The sequence below is a fragment of the Sparus aurata genome, chromosome 11, assembly GCF_900880675.1.
Source record: "Sparus aurata chromosome 11, fSpaAur1.1, whole genome shotgun sequence".
NCBI classification, from domain to species: Eukaryota; Metazoa; Chordata; class Actinopteri; order Spariformes; family Sparidae; genus Sparus; species Sparus aurata.
In genome coordinates, this window is record NC_044197.1 from 13,602,104 (window position 1) to 13,619,644 (window position 17,541).

A 17,541-nucleotide genomic window follows, 5' to 3' on the forward strand; every position below is an offset into this window, starting at 1 on the left:
AGACTCTGACACTCTCCTCCTTAGCTCTCAAAAGGTATTTATAGGAGCACGCTGGTCACGTGGTCTTTGAGTCACTGTTACCAGGAACTGGACGAAATTACCCTGCAAAAAGTAATATTCGGATGTGCTCTTGAACCTTTAAAGCCACATTTCATATTTCGTTTACAAATTAAAACCAGAATAAGGCAAACATGTGGGTTATAAACAGGGGCGATATCAGCTGTTCCTGCAGCACATGGACTCGATTAAGAATAAGATTATATATATCAGAATATAGCTGGAGATCGACCGCATTCTGTTCATATCAATATATTGACAGTTCATTACGGAAACGTAGACTGTAAAATAAAATGCATTAAAATAAAAAAAAAACTCTCGCTGACAAATCAACGAAGAAATTTCACATTTTCATTTAAAAAAAAAAGTTGATTTTTTTTAACAGGAGGTTGCGGGACTCAATTGAATTAACTTTTTTCTTTCTTTTTTTTTTGCAGTGTGAGGTGAGAGGAGTAGTAGGTGTTCTCTGATGACTGTAACTTTGGTCTTTATTAAATAACACACAAACACAAGCAAAGCAAAACACAGGCATGTATCGATATATAATATAGGCCTACATTTTACTCATTTCAAACATGGTATTTGTTTACGGGGCGACTGCGAATTTTATTTGCGATCAAATTTCTGATTGCTCATCGAAGAAAATGACATTGAGACATTATCATGATTATTCTGATTCTGAGTATTATTATCATTATTATTATCATTATTATTATTATTATTATTATTATTATTATTATTATTATTATTATTATTATGTCGCTACTCTTCGAACACTATACATGTGTAATTAGAAATAAAGTGCACAATATTGAAGGTAAAAAATGGCTAAACATTTATAATTGATTTTAAAAATGTCAGATTCACTTCAGTGACTCTTTTATTACAGTTTTCGTGAGTATTAATGTTTAATGAGTATTCTTTTCATTTTTAGTTCGTTTTCATCATTTTTATTTCAAGTATTCAGCGCGTGAAATATCTTCAGCAGAAGCGGAGCTGCTCGTCTGTTGTCTTTACTAATAATCTGTCCGGTTTGTCCGGATTTAATCGTCCCCCTCCCTCGCTCAGAGTTTTTTTTTTTCTTTTTTTTCTCGGCCAGTAGCCTAATTCCCTCATCACTTCTCACTGGGTTTTGTGTGTGTGTGTGTGTGTGTGTGTGTGTGTGTGTGTGTGTGTGTGTGTGTGTGTGTGTGTGTGTGTGTGTGTGTGTGTGTGTGTTTTTCCTCGTCAAGAAGTCACAACATGAACCCATCGTGCATTTTTCCTGCACAATTCCCAGGGCTGCACACAGTCAGCTGCAACCTGCTCCAGCTCGTCTCGGTCAACGCAGGAGGGCCAGCAGAGGGACAGCGTGTGATGCGTCGTCCTAATCCACCACATCAGCACAGGTCCAACAAACACACACACATTGTCACCTGTCTTGTGTTTTGTATATCTGCATCGTGCGTTTTGCTGCTTTAAGTTTGCGTTCGTCACTTTTTTTCTCTCTCTGATTGAAGGAGCTGAGTTGAGCTCAAGTCAAGCATGCAGCTTGTCTAACAGCCCTGATCGAGAAGCGAGTTTTCCTGTGTGACCCGCCTGTCACAAGCCTGTTAAATCTGAAATAGACCCTCATCACACAGCAGGCGGCCTGATTTATCGCCACATATTTCTCATTGTCATTCATAGATGCGCTGAAGTTTCTGACGCGATGGGATGAAATTACGGTCCACGTTTCATTCATTTATGTATTTATTTATTTGACCTCTCACACTGTCCTCCAAAACCAGCACTTAATTGTTCACTTGGACCTGATCACTAGTATACTCAGACTTGATTGGTTTACACGGTGTTGGAATATCTCTTTAAATATTGTATGTGACAATCAATAGGCTACATAAATTAATGTCCACACGAGCCGCTTAAAAACTCGTATTTCTGTGTCACAGAAGGCCTCTTTTCATTTACAACTCTTTTTGTTATGCAGTATCCGCAGTGTACCCGCACATGTTTCATTCTGTCGCATTATATGGTTGAAAAGGCTTTAACGTTTTTTTCTTCCATTTTTTCTTTAATTTAATTTGATTTGTAATGAATTCGAATTTAACAACAAAGCGCGCATTAGTGGATTACTTCTCTTTCTTCAAGTTTCCAGAGGTCGAGTGAGGTTCTTATTCTCGTGATCCGTGATTCTAGCCGGATGGAGAGGTTTCCGATCGTCGAAGTTTGTGGTGCTGAAGCGCCCCCTGCTGTTGCTTTGTGGAAAATGAAACTCCACAACTGTGGACAGTTTGCTCCAGTGTTGTGTCCTGATGGCAAATAGTAACGCTGAAAAAGTTCCCACTCAGCTAAAGGCTCCCGAGGTCATCTGAGATTTCGAGAAAGGTGCAAATTAAATTTAAAGTGAAACGCAGCAGCAGCATGTCGATATGGAAATAAGTCTTTATTACAGGTGCATGTTTTGGAGAAGTAATGTTCATCAGAAGAGAAATCCCTTTATTGATTAATTTCATGACTGAATATCTGATTAAACAAGCAGACCTTAAAGAGCAACACAGTTTCATATTGCTTTACTTTGTTTACATGTGGTGGACCCTGCCACCTTTCTAGCTCCAAACAGCATTCTGGGGAAATGTACTTTCCTCTGAGAACAGCTTGTTTCTACAGTCATTGAAAATATAAATATTTCTGAGTTTGTTTTATTACCTGAGATCAGCGTGGTGGAGCATCTTGCAACATTTGGAGGTTAAATGAAGCAATCTGCCCAAAGTAGGGTGTAACAGAGGATCAGGAATTAGCCTCAAGTGAAAAGAGCAGCTTAGCAGTAAGTGTGAGGCAGCCATGTGACTCAGGTCAGTTCAACTCTCAAGTGAGTCCGAGGTCTTTTTTGCTGAACAAGTCAAGTCAAAGGTTGTGTTCAAAGTCAGGTCAAGTCCCAAATCAGGCCACTTTTTCCCTGCAGAAGAACCTGAAGTCTGACCTTCAGTGTACAATGATTTTACAGAGAAAAGACGAGGTATTAGAGTTCCTGTCAAATAATAATATCCTTCACCAATGTATCCACTCTGTTCAAGAACTAGAACAATGACCTGTATTTCTTTATCGATATTCAGTGAAATAACTATAATCAAACAAAAATATTTATAGGAAGCAATTAAAAGATATTCCCTCCCCGTCACTTTTTAATAGTGAAATACTGACAGCCAGACTGATGACTGTGATGTTCCAAATCAAGTCATAAGTCTTTAACTTCCATGTCCAAGTTGAGTCTCAAGTCTTTTACTTTCGTCAGAACGTTGACTTGAGTCGACTCAAGTTCAGGTCGCAATGACTCGAGTCCACATCTCTGGCATTAGAATATGTGCAGCACAATGTTCAAAAGCTCTTATGACATACAGTATATGAAGCCAATTATTGATAGAAGCACAGGGACACCGGGATGTTTTGATTATGTACAAAACTAAACACACAGTTCTGCATTTATTTACGTTGTTTTTCAGACAACTGGACAGATGTGACTTTTCCAACACAGTGAGTTTTGCTGCACAAACCTTTTCAGGTATTTCAATGCCACCCCCTCTCAAGTCGTTCAGATTCTTGAGTCCAGGCTGTGCAAAAAAGGGCACTTTATTGACATTTCTTTATCAAGAAAAAAAAAACCCCTGCATGAGAAACGAGAGCTGAGGGAGCCAACCACTTATCTTGCTGTGTTCCTTCTTGCATCAATAGTCACATGTAGTCAGCAGGTCTATCTTTGCTTAGTGCAGAAAACTCGCACCTATCCCCATCACAGACTGGCAACAGATGTATGACAAAGCTTCCTCACAGAATAAAAGCTGTCTGAAGACTTTGATGTCAGTTCATGCCCGATTAAGACTTCTCCGACCAGCCTGATTTGAGATTTTGAACATGTGAAATCATTTATCCTCTTACTTCAGACATGATTTCACTGCTGACTGTTAGTGTAATTGATCACTATCCCAGAAACTAACTGCACAAAGAGACTGAAAACAATCCCACAGGTTGAACACTTCGCTTTTGCTTCCATCTAGTGGTGGGAAACCACCTTCAGGAAACAAACAGATCTTGTCGAATACAACAACAGTTTATTCATCTGGTTACTTATGAGACTGGAGTTCTGAAGTTTAGTCATGTGGACTGACGGCTTTAGAATATATGTAGTCCTGCCTGGCCAGTGCTCAAAGACAAATGGACCTGCTGACAATAGCTGCACTCTATGAGAGTTTGAATATAATACAATCTTTGAAGGGGCACTGTGTAGATTTGGAGAAGAAATTCAAACTCAGAATTTTTATATTTACAATATTAATGAAGTCATATTACAAAGTCAGACAAAATTATTTTTTTTCCATAACTGAATAAACAATAAGCTGTTCTCAGAGGAAAATAAGGTACCAGGACACTGTTTGGAGCTAGAAAGGTGGCAGGGTCCGCCACATATAAACAAAGTAAAACAGTATGAAACTGAGTAGTCCTATATATATATAGTTTGTTTATTCAGTTTATTCAGTCATGAAAACAAAGATAGTTTGTTTATCTAGTTTGTTTAGGCATGAAAACAAAATCAGGAAAAAAATCAATCAATTAAACTCTTTCTTTTCTGATTAAGATTTCATCCCTAAAACTACATAACGCTCCTTTAAGAGTACTGAGTGTATCATTGGCTCCACAGAGGATGCAGCAGCACACACATCTACTGATGCACCAGTAGTTTGAATGATGCAGTCAGGGCCTCAATATCAGACCAAGAGTTCAGCCTTAACTATCAGTCATTGGTAATAAAAGTCCTTCCATGTAACCTCCATCTGGTCTGTAAATCCATATTATTGATAGCTGCAAGCTCAACATTTTCATTCTTGAATAAAATATTTTCATGATATACTTGTGTTCATCTATCTATATTTATCTCCATATTTCTTTTAAGTTGTTTTTGTGACTTGCATTTTTGAACACATTCTAATCAAGAACACCAAAGTTTAACCACAGTCACTGAATGATGATGATGGGTGCCTCCTCTTATGACTCCTCAGATGACTAAGAAGGCATTTTTCACTATTTTGTTTATCATCGATAATGCTCCTCTGGGATTCTTCAGTGGATATTTTTTCATTTTATAACAGAAAACTGCTAGAAGAAAGGCAAAGAAAGAAATTATTGATCATTACAAGTGAACAATGAGTTGATTTTTTCTTTCTGTCACTCAAAAAAAGAGCTAATGACTGCTGACAGAATGAAATATGTTTTTAGGAGCATAAGACTGATAAGTTTTGTTTAAAAAATGTATATATATATATGTATATATATATATATATATATATATATATATATATAAATTAAACAAATAACAATGACGCACTTAGATAGAAGATTCAAGAGAAATTGACAAGTTAAATCAGCATCCAGAATTATAACTTTATCTTATAGGATTCGAATCAAAGCATTACCTTGTGCACAAAAAGGCAATTGATTTCTGAAGTGTGATGAAGATTATTTCTCTGGAGACACTGAAGATGTGACAGAGAGTCAAACTGTTGTTCATACAGCATCTCTCCCTGTTGTTGGTTCAGTCTGTCCTCTCTCAGGTTTTGACTGGAGGGCCTCGATCAACGATATCAAACAAGTAGTGAACATTCTTTCAGCCAGAAAGTTTGATTCGTAAATCCTTATCTTAATTTCATTTGTATTTAATTAACTGTCTGTTGTCTCGGTTCATGTGGGACGTCGACGATGGAACAAATGTTCTTTTATTTTCAGATTGTGTCTAAAAAAAACAAAACAAGATTTAAATGAAGTCAATGCTGCTAATTCAACTTAGTAACTGTGCTTATTCAAAATGCTTTACAAACAAATAAATAATGAAAATCATCAACTAGCTTGTTTTTTTTTTTTAAACCAAAAAGGTAACATTAAAATTCCTCAAGTCTCAAGACAGATTATCACGAATTGAATTAGCACGTATTTTATTAAATCAATAATATATATATATCAATATTATACTTAATTGGCTTTAATACAATCTGCTTCAGTACTAAATAAAAGGACTCACATTTTCAGTAATTTGTTTCTCCTCATTGTTCACGTACATATAACCTGCTACACTAAAAACAAACTGAACAAGCATCATCACAGTCACTTCCTCTGATCGATTTTAAATGACGCGAAGAAAGACAACGTTTATTTTACTGTAAAAAAAAGAATTTATTTCAAACGACCTGTCGTAAGCAATGATAACACCCATTAATATTTTTTTTTACACATTAACAAACTATTTACATGAAAATCAGCAGACTTGAATGAAAAAAAAAAACAAACACATGTAAACTTTAAAAATAAAGATGAAAAGTGTAAAACACAAGAAATGTGGCACAAGAAGAGACTCTCTGAGAAACAGTCATGGAATGTGTCAAACGGATCTGAAATGGCTTTGCACCTTTTAAAAACAGGAATGTTTTATGGTGAGGCTCGGTCATTTTTTGTGTCATTAATCACCGAATTTCTTTTACATGAATGAATCTTTCGTTTAATGGTGACATTCTGGAATATAGTCCTCATATTTAAGGTCTTAGTATCTCAGTAAACTCTCATGGAGACCTTCGTGTCTATTTGTCTCTTTTAGTAGACTATAATTAGTCAGATTTGTTTCTTTTTGGCAAGTAATGTTTCACATGTACCGCTCCAGTCCTGACGCAAAGTTGGCTTGTCTCATGTAGGTGTTGTTGTAGGAGTTCATGGGGCCGGAGAGGCCCAGCAGCTGCTCCGTGTGCTCGGCGCAGGAGCCCGGGCGCAGCGCCGGCAGGGACAGCCGGTTCCCGGAGCAGTACACCTGCGAGCTCCCCGGAGAGAACCCGGATTGGGTCATGGCGGGCAGGTTCGGAGGAGATGCCGAGGACGAGTACGGGTACCCGGCAGCCAGGTTGGATGAGAGGTTCCCGCTGCTCCTGCTCAGCATGTTCGCTGCAGGGTTCACAGTCTGGCTCTGGAAGCACGCAGACGGTTCGCTGCCGGTGACCGAGCAGCTGGAGGTCATGGTGCCCAGGTCGCCTCCGCCCAGCCCCAGCGCCTGGGAGTTGAGCTCTCCCCCGGGGCCTCCCTGCACCACCGTCTGCTGGCTGATGATGTTGTCGATGCTGAACATGCGCGGCTGTCCTTGGCCGACCCCGGCGGAGGTCTGGTAGTGATGCAGCATGGCCGGATGCGGGGATGTGGCGGTGAGCTGAGAGCCGTACCCGGAGCCTATCCCTGCGTACAGGGTGTTTGGGTATGAGGGCCTGCCCATGGGGGTCGGGGTGAACGCGCTGGAGCTCTGCATGTAGCCGGGGTAGGTGCTCACGTCTGTGCGCTTGAACCTCTTCCTCCTCCTCAGGAAGCTCCCGTTGTCGAACATGTCCTCGGCGGCGGGGTCCAGTGTCCAGTAGTTGCCTTTACCTGGTCTGCCGGGCTCCCGCGGGATCTTCACGAAGCAGTCGTTGAGGGTGAGGTTGTGGCGGATGGAGTTTTGCCACTTCTTGGAGTTCTCCCTGTAGAAAGGAAAGCGCTCCATGATGAACTTATAAATGCCCCCCAGGGTGAGCTTCCTCTCGGGAGAGTTGGCGATGGCCATGGCGATGAGGGCGATGTAGCTGTAGGGAGGCTTCCCCCTCTGGACGGGCCTCTTCCTGCGGCGGCTCCCGGTGGGCAGGTGCTCCTCGGTCTGCCCCAGAGCGGCCCCGTCATCCGTGTTGGGGCTGTTCCCCCGGGGCTCGGACTTGATCAAAACATTGTCCTTGGACCGGGCCTGCAGCATGAGAGGCGGCGGCGGCAGCGGCGAGTCCAGGCTCACGTTTGGAGACATGACGACAGGACTCGCCTCGGCGGGCGAGTGCTGCGTCTCGGCGGTCATGTTGCACATGCCAGAGAAGTAAGAGTAATTTGCCAGATTCATAAAAGAAACAAAGTGATGGTTTTCTTTCTAGTTGAAAAAAAAAAATAATCACCCGGGGAGAAATCCCAGAGAAAGACCCAAAGGGAGACTGCGTGTTCTGATCCACTTTGCTCTTGGCCAAAAATAGCCCCCGTCCTGCCCTGGTGGTGTTTGCTGGTTGGTGTGTCAGTCCAGGTGAGAGAAAGGCGCTGACAGTTTTATAAAGCAGGGCAGGAGTGACGCCACTTGCTCGCTGGTGACGATGGAGGCAGGAGGACGAAAACCCAGGAGGGAATTTTTAATATTGCTCTGACCCATCACACCCTATCTGACAGTGGCATCACGTGACCCTACAGTTTGAAGGGGTTTGTTTTGTATGCCCTTAGAAGAGTTTTGGGGGATAAACATGCTTTATTTTGAAAGGGCCTTTTGATCAGGTCAGTGTGAAATCCCAGAAAAAAAATATTGGGGTAGGCTGGACAGACCATAATTAAACATCAGAACTGAACTAAAGGGGCATCGTGTAGCTATGGAGAAGAGATTTAAACTCAAAATGTTAATATTTAGCTACATCATCAATTAGGTCAGACATATTTATTTTTATCCACAAGGGAGTAAACAAACTGTTGTTAGGGGAATAAAAGGTCCCAAGAATACTGTGTGGAGCTAGAAAGGTGGCAGGGTCCGCCACATGTAAACAAAGTAAAACAGTATAAAACTGTGTTGTCCTTGAAGGTGAGTTTGTTTATTCCGTTTATTCAATCATGACCACAAAGATGGTTTGTTTATTTTATTTGTATAGGCCCAAAAAAAGAATAAATCTGTCAATGGAAATATTTCACTTCAGATTTGATTTTCTTCCTTTAACGCACTGAAGCCTCACTGGAACAAGATGTTTGAGATTTACTGATGACCCCTCTCTCTCTCTCTCTCTCTCTCTGTCTGTCTCTCTCTCTCTGTCTCTCTCTGTCTCTGTCTCTCTCTCTCTATCTGTGTCTCTGCTCTCCCTCTGCTTTCACTGACAGCTCTGTGTATATCCAGGGCAGAAACAACACTCGCAGAGCTGCTCCGCGCTACTCCAAACCCAACAGCCAATCCACCAATTGAAAAATAATAACAAGCCACTGAAAACAAGCAATTGAGCTATCAAAGCTTTTGGGGAAGAAAAGTAAATATCCCCCTCATTTCATTTTCATTTTTGGAGAGTGATAATCAAACAGTCCCCTGGCCCCGAGAGGAGAGGTGTTATCTTATGGATTTTTAAGTCAAAACACCGTTCTGCACACAGTTGGTATACAGACAACACCCTTTTAAACACAAGCATGTCGCAGTGCTTCTAATTGATTGTTTAGGCAAATAGAGGGGTTGGAGTTGATTACAAAAGGGAAGACACACAGGGAGGCGACCCGTTGCCATCACTTTTCACAACATGGGGAGAGGCGTTGCGGACGATACAATGTCTGGACTTAGCCTGGCGAGGCTGATCGAGAATGTCACCTCGTCCCTCGCACATTTAATAACCTGACGCCTCACCGAGAGGTAACAAACGCAAGAACAAAACTGAAGAAAGGAGCAGGAGAGCGTGTTTTTACTGATTCTTTTTGGACTCAACTACACTTATCTGACCACTTTAGTTACTTTTCACATGACACAATTCGTACCTTCCTCTCAATTTAAAACCAAGTATCTCCAAAAGGGCTGATTTTTAATGTTTGTGAAACTGAAGGATTAAATGTTCCATTCTGGGTTCACGTCTTGATCTTAATAGGTTAGCGAGACACCTCTGGTGTTAGCAGGAGAATGCATCGTCACAGAGCTGCAAACAGAGCTTCTTTGAAACTGGTGAGGATGAGTTTGTAGGAGAACATGGTTCTCACTGGCAGCGACACAAACATATGGTGAGCAGATTAAATTATATAGAGGAGTTAAAATTAGTTTGGTTTTAAACATCTGCAGCAGTGACATGACACATTAACATTCAGGCAGCAATATTCAAAAACACCGTATATAAAGACTTTGGATACCTTCAAGGTACAGTATTTTGGAATTGGCCACCTGTTGAATTCATACTGAAACCAATATGGGGCTGCATATGACCAGAGTAACTGCTAACTGCTGCTAACTGTTGCTGCCATTAGCTTGCTAGCTCAGTTAGCCGTGCAGCTAGTTGTCGTGACTGGGAGCTCGACGACCAGGGTTAGTGTTTACAATCCTAGCACAGGAGCTTTGGGCCTGGACGGGCTGGAGCTAGCTAGCCAGCATGCTAACTTCAAAACAAAATATACATAGACTTAGTGTCTTCCAAGTTTGTTGATAATTTATATAAACTTCTGACATATCGCACTGTTAACCAGGCTACGTTTGCTGATTATACCTACATACCTTAACAGAAATCAGGTTTTGAATGCAGGGCTTCTACTTGTACTGGTGCTTCCACAGTGTGTGAGTAATACTTTATACTTGAATCAGTCCTGTAGAAAATGATCTGAACAGTTATTCCACCATGGCAAGTTCAGTGTTAAAAAGAAAAAAGGTGTGACTCATACATGATGGTCCTCACCATCACAAGATCTCATCTTAACGGAACACCTTTTTGGAGATTCTGGTGCAGATTGTCAAATGTTGTTTCCCATCAACAAAGCACCAAATGACAAAATAACTTTTGGAAGAATAGTGTAGAAAACATTTAATAGTATTATAATAATTAAAAACAAATGTTTTGCTGTTAAATTAAGTAAAAGTGCTTTTTAAATAGAAGGATCCATAATTAACGAAAACATTTTTCATAATCTGAACATGGTGACCAATGACACTTCGCAGAAGGTCAGTCAAATAAGGAAACTTTGGATTCTAGTACCATTTTTATATCTTATTAGCTATACCTATTACCTATTTACCTTTTCCAGTAGGTGTTTGCTTTTAGCTTGTGGCCCACCATTAAGTTTGGCCATCCAAGTAAAACATTTTTGCTCCACTGGTGTAGAATGTATACCAAAGTGCACTCAAACTGTTCTGTCCAATATTTCAAACACCTTGTGAAGAAATTTTATACTATTTTCCTTTTAATTTGTCACTCTGTTGTAGATTTGCATTCACATGGAGAGATGAGAGGCGATGAAAGCTATACTCCTTCTAACTACTTCTAACTAGCCCAACATGAGAAAATATGGCAGCAATGAGCAAACCAGAGTGATTAATCATAACCGCCCACTGCCTCACTGGATGCCTGTTTCCCCGTCACCCTCAGTCCACCAACACAAAGTAGCTCGCATCCCCCCCCTACACAGATGATTGGACCCCTCCCTCCCCAGCCGCAGCTCAGACAACACTAAGCCCAGCTAGCTACTCACAGCCAGTGGCTAACAGCTTCAGACAGGCGTGGGAGCGCGGCTGTATCCAAGCAGGATCTGCCCCCAGAGCTGCCAGGTCAGGCAGGACAAACAGGGGCTCAGGCCAGGAAACAGGCCCTCTGCCTCAGGGCCTGCGGCCTCTTGCTAATCCCTTCTCCTCCTAAACCAGCCCACTGCCCTGCCAGAGCCTCCCTGTACCTCTCTGCTCACCTCCACACTCCCTGTCATTTGCCCCGGACAGTGGTCAGATAATGTACGTACGAGTTTAGTCCCTGTAAACACATGAGCCAATTTGCACATGCACTTTTTGTGTACACTGACAACCTGTGTTACTATGATGACAAAATGATTGACGTTGTCCCCTCACCCAAAATCAGAATGATGCTGTCGACCTGCATCATCAGCTCTGGGGACCACATTAAGATCTATATATTAAAAGTAAAGAGGATTAATTCTGTTATTTCACTTTCAATTAACTCTGGTCTGGTTAGCATCATCTTATGCAACAGCTTCGAGCATCATCATTTTTCTGATAATTAGAATCAGTGTTTTATTTTGTGTCGTTTTTTTAATTGCGAATAAAATACATTTTGTAAAATGTCTGCTACTTTGGGTGAATCTGAAAAGTAACTATTAACTCAAGGTATCAAATTATTTTAGTAAAGAGTAAAATATTTACCTGTAGTGGAGTGGAAGCATAAAGCAGGACTCAAAAGTAGTATAGTGAAACACCAGTGTATCTAGAATATTGAATTTTTAAATTGTATAACAAATTATTATGAATATTCATCAGACGCAGCTAGTCTGATATAGCCATGTGTCAGGGTAAAACAACATCCAATAATATACCCCGGTAGCATCTATCAGACAACAACTAATGTCAGCATTCAACTAATTCTTTGCTAAAATCACTGTTTGATTAAAATGAATTTTAAAATACGGACACACGTCTTGGTCACATTGAGCCTGGAGGTGAAATGCACTGGATGCAATCAAACAGTAATGTTAGCAAGGGAGTGGTAAAATGCTAATGTTGCTAATGGGTGACCAAATATTTTGTTTCACCTAGAATTATGGTATCATTATCATTATCAACTGACTGAAAAGACGACGGATAGTGACAACGCAGAGGGACATCAAGCCATATTTCAGGTAAATACAACATATCTGGTAACTCATACGCTTCCAGCATTCAACCACTTCTGAGATAGCAGCTAGCTGTTTGATGGCGTTACACAATATGGTTGGAAAGGTGAAAGTTATTTCTAAAATATTAAAGCAAACCTTTGACACATTTGTTTGAGCAATGAGGAAATGAAATGCACTTGATTTAATCAAATGGCAATTTTAGCAAGGAAGTGGTTGAATGCTAACCGTGGCTATTGGATTGTCAAATATGTTGTTTTACCTTGAAATATGGCCCGATGGCCCTCTGTATTTTCTCTGTCCATCAGCGTTTGAGTTTCTGATCAATCAGGTAAGTGGTGAAATTATGACAGTAAGTCTGTTTCCCTATGTTTATACAATTTGCAACATGGAACACGAAAGCATAACGTTATCCCAGCATTCAAGCTTCCCGCCCCGAGAGTGACGTCTGAGGAGGATTGCTGCTGTAGGAAGATGGTCTATAAGGCACATTTTGTTCTTGGGTTTAATCCTTGATGTATTTCACCTCTGATTTGCTGTCATGCAGAAAAGTAAAAGGTGTGAAATTGTCAAAAAAAGGTCCATGTCCTAAAGACTGTAACTACTTGCCACATTTCTTCCTTGCTCGGTGTCCCTGCCCAGTCTTCTTTGAGTGAAAAGTACCCAAACCATCTTTTTATATATTTGTTTCTTATTTGACAATATTTGAAGGTGATGTGCCAATAAATGTGTTTTGTAGAGCAGCAGGTTTTCACCTTGACATCATACAAAAGAAGGACCATTTAATTTTGTTACTGGTAAGGCTATTAATAAAGTTGTAAAAGACAGATGTTGCATATGTGCAAGTAAAAAATGTCCCTGAATGCATTGAAGTTAAACTTAAATAACTTTTTGAAGGCACATGCTCATCACAACATGAATTTCCAAATTGTAGAATGAGTGAGTCTACAGGTGTGCATTTTCCGGGATCAGCAATACATCCCCTAACATCTGTCAGATGAGTCTGAGGTGGTCTCTGTCGGTAGCCGGTCTGCAGGTTCTTTTCCTCTTTTAGATGAAATCCAGAGAAATATCGAGGGACAGGCAGAGTTGCTGAGTAAACACTTGGAATCCATTCACTCGCAAAGTGGCTCCAGGGGACGGGGAGGAGGAGGAGGAGGAGGAGGGGGAGGCATGAGAAAAAGAGGGGGAATAAAAAGAGTGAGAGACAGAAAGAGAAAGAGAGGGAGACAGCGAGAGAGACACACACACACGAGAGAGCGCAACCTTTTTCTTGCTCAAGCTCATCAAGTACGGGCCAGGGCTCCTGAAAACGCAGGGATTACCAGGGTACTGGGGCTGTCCTGGCCTGGGCCGCCTCTGCTCACTCCTGCACTGCACGCTACACTGCCCTGCTAAAGCACTGCACATGGTTCTCACACACACACACACGCACGCACGCACACACACACGCACACACACACACACACACACACACAACCAGTCATGCTTGATCTATGGTTCTCATTTCTCACTCGCAAAAACGTTCACATGGATGCATAACACATGGATACACAAAGGCAGACTCTCTCTCTCTCTCTCTCACACACACACACACACACACACAGTGTTACAAAGCTGTATTGGTCTTTAAATCTATATTGTTGTTTCGCACTTTAACCTGTGATTTTCGGCCTCAGTTTGTTTGTGAACGTTACAGTGAAGATGAGCCGTAGAGAAAAAGACGCCACTTGGTGTCCATGATGCAAAGAGTTGGATGCGATTACTTTGAAACGTAGTCAGTTACTGAATACAAGTTACATGGTAGTTTGTGTGACCAGTAACGTAATCCATGTAATCTAATCTGGGTACCTTTGGACAACTTCAAAATCAAACATTGGTTGATTGAAAATATTGAACAAAAAAAATAAAATAAAATGGACAAATCCACCTAAAAAGTTTTGGTTAAAATGCATTTTTGCATATTCAGCATTAATCAAAATGTCAGAAATACGCTTTTCATGAGTTAACGGAGCATCGTTTTTTTATGATAAAAGTTTTCAAGTTTTGAAATTGTCATTACTGGAAAAGTCTTAATCAAAAATGATCAAGTAATCCATTGTAATGATACTTTGATGTTATTAACACCTGTAAATTGTTCCAATTTGTTACATGGGGCCCCTTTAAGTGGTATGTATTGAAGAACATGAACCGCTGACCTGTAATGATGTGACTGAGGATATACTGTTCTTAATGTTTCTGCCTGAATAAACATCCAACTGCCCTCAAGACACCTACAGGAAATCCCCCCGGCCTCAGGCGCTGCAGCCAGGGATGTTGCAGGGTTCGTCCACAAGAGTGAACACCGAGCTGAGGTCACGTCCTGCGGAGATAAGCGCCGTAATTAAACAATTAGGAGGTGAGAAAACTAAAGCTTGAGGTCATTTGATGGGGTCTGTGGCGTTGCCTTGAGACCACGCTGTAACAAAACTTGTTACAAACCTGCAGGTTATTGTGGAAAAGAAAGATGACTATCTTGGCTGCAGTCCACCTCCATGTACCTCTTATCTGTGACATCTGAACTGCAGGTCAACACATTGGTAATGACTGGCACCATCATCATCGGAAAAATTTGAAATTTTGGATTTATTCGCTTGTTTGCGAGAGTAAGAAGAAAAGTATACAGATTAAAAAATTCACCCCTAAATTGCATTTATATTACACATTTTAATCTCTATGGACTAGATTTGCATAGCCTTGCCCATATCAAAGTGCTGCCACGGCATAGACCATATTCATCACAATCTATTTTAGTCTAATGTCATGCTCAGTGCGAGAAGCTCAAATGCAAACCCGACGTGTTTGAAGTTTGTGAATTTAAAGGGGCAAAATGGCCTGCAGAGCTGCCTGGATAGTGTGACAGTAGATGTAAGATGTGACTCCTGTGCTCATACTCCACTGCGTACCAGGGTCGGCCAACAGGGAGACGCTTAACAACCTTTAAAGGTGCACTATGTAGTTTTGGGGAAGACACTTTAATCAAAAGAGAAAGATCTTCATTGACTGATATTTACGCCTAAACAAACCGACCTTAAAGAACAACCCAATTTCATACTGTATTTGGCGGACCCTGCCACCTTTCTAGATTCAAACAGTGTTCTGGAGCTCATTTTTCCTCCGAAAACAGCTTGTTTATTCAGTTGTGGATTCCTGGTGGACTGGTGAGGTCCATCCTAAAGTTCAACAAGAGCCACCAAGACAAGAGAAAGCAGCGGAAATCATACACCTGTCTTCTCTGGAGAGACGCGGTAGCGGACACTTGTCTCAAGATGAAAAGGAAATACTTTAATCAGAAAAAACATATCCACTACCTATTGTGATCTTATATTAAAAGACAAACAATAGCTGATTCAGTACATGGTCAGATAACCAAGTTCAATTACAACTTTGACTGAATACACACCCAATAAAATCAGATGCAAAAAAAATACATATATATATAAAATCATATTTTGAGCGGTGTGATTCAGTTCAGATAGTTAACTGAAGACTGCAAACACTGCCTGTTGGCTTTACTATATGAGGCACTGTGTGTTTGAGGCATTCCTGGAAGGCTATGTGGACCAGACTGGCAGACTGGGTCGTGATGAGTAACAGCTTACCGCAAAGGAGAAGGAGGGGCTGGTGTGTGGGGCTGCATGGGTGGTGTCGTCTGTGTGTGTGTGTGTAATCATACTTATGTGCGTTGGGAGAGCTGACAATTTTTTTCACACCGTGAATTACAGCTGTTCCTTCCAGCATTTCCATCGTCCTGAAGTGTCCTCGAGCGGCACAGCAGAGTATCAGTGAGGTCACAGTGACATAGACGACTCCTCGGTTGGACGTCAGAGTTTCGGAGCAGGGAGAGGTGGGCTCGGAAAAAGAGACAAGGACTCTCATTCAGCGACTCCGTGTGTCCCTGCAGTGCCGTCTTTCAACGTGCACTTCTCACTCTTTCTCCTCAGCTCCTCGGCTTTTGACTGGATCTTGTCCCTTACTTCAGAGAAACGTAAAGGCAACCCACCATAAAACATTCATATTATTTATAAACAAGTATCACTGAGTACAAAACAGTTCGCACATGCTCGTATCGGCATCATCAACAGCACTAGTTGTCCACCTCAAAGCAGCCACTGGTCCCAGCATTGCTTGGTGGTGAGAGATGGACAGCCAGCACGCAGCAGACACACAGCAGCGGCCTCAGCGCTTTATTACACTGAGAGAGAGAGGAGAGCAATGATAAGACCCGGCCTTTACACAGACTGATAGAGTAGAGCACACACACTCACACACACACACACACACACACACACACACACACACACACACACACACACACAAACACAAGCATGTATTTGTGAGAGATTTGTTTGAGTGCCAAGACTAAATGTTCAACCTTTATCAGGAAAATTCATTAAAGCAGAAAGGTCAGAATAAAACTAGTTCCAATAGCTGGATGTTATCCAACAGTTTAGAGGGTGATGTTAAAGATCCCCTCCACACATGCTCTGTGGAAAACATTAAAATGTTCGACTGACACAGGGGAAAAAAAGCATAATTACCACATTAAAATCCGAGGCTAGACTAGGCTATATGCACTGGAGGCTTCAAGTTCCCCACGACATACTTGTGTATGTTCAATCTTGGACCAGTATTGGTTTCCAAACTACTTGTGATGTAACAAACAACACTCAAAGGCCCGCCTCTTTAAATCTGACCTTCAACTAGAAGATGCTTTCCTGCCAAAAATGCTGAATGAATGCTAAAATTGCTTTGATTTCACTGTCTTACCAACTGTCGTGGTTTTAATTGGAGATCTTTCAGGATACAGACCTGAACTCTATGCTCTAACAACTTGTGGGCTTCAACCCACATTTAAAACATTAGTAAGTACATTTCATGATTCGCTTTGGTCCTTAGAGTTTTGTGAATGAGGCCCAATAAGTTCCCCATCCTGCCAAAAGCCTCTTTCTGAGACAGACATATAACATAATATGTATCCAGATGCGGATGTGGATGCTGTGAGACCAAAACTGATAAGGTTTTGGACAACCACAAAAACAAATGGTC

At 41.2% G+C, this 17,541-nt stretch overlaps 1 protein-coding gene across 1 annotated transcript; it reads right to left on the reverse strand.

Annotated features, from left to right (window-relative positions):
- Positions 1-6,445: 6,445 nt before the first annotated feature.
- On the reverse strand, positions 6,446-7,985 carry foxe3 (forkhead box E3). Its single transcript, XM_030434023.1, has one exon. The coding sequence runs from the start codon at positions 7,976-7,978 to the stop codon at positions 6,719-6,721; it is 1,260 nt and encodes a 419-aa protein (XP_030289883.1). The 5' UTR covers positions 7,979-7,985; the 3' UTR covers positions 6,446-6,718.
- Positions 7,986-17,541: the final 9,556 nt, after the last annotated feature.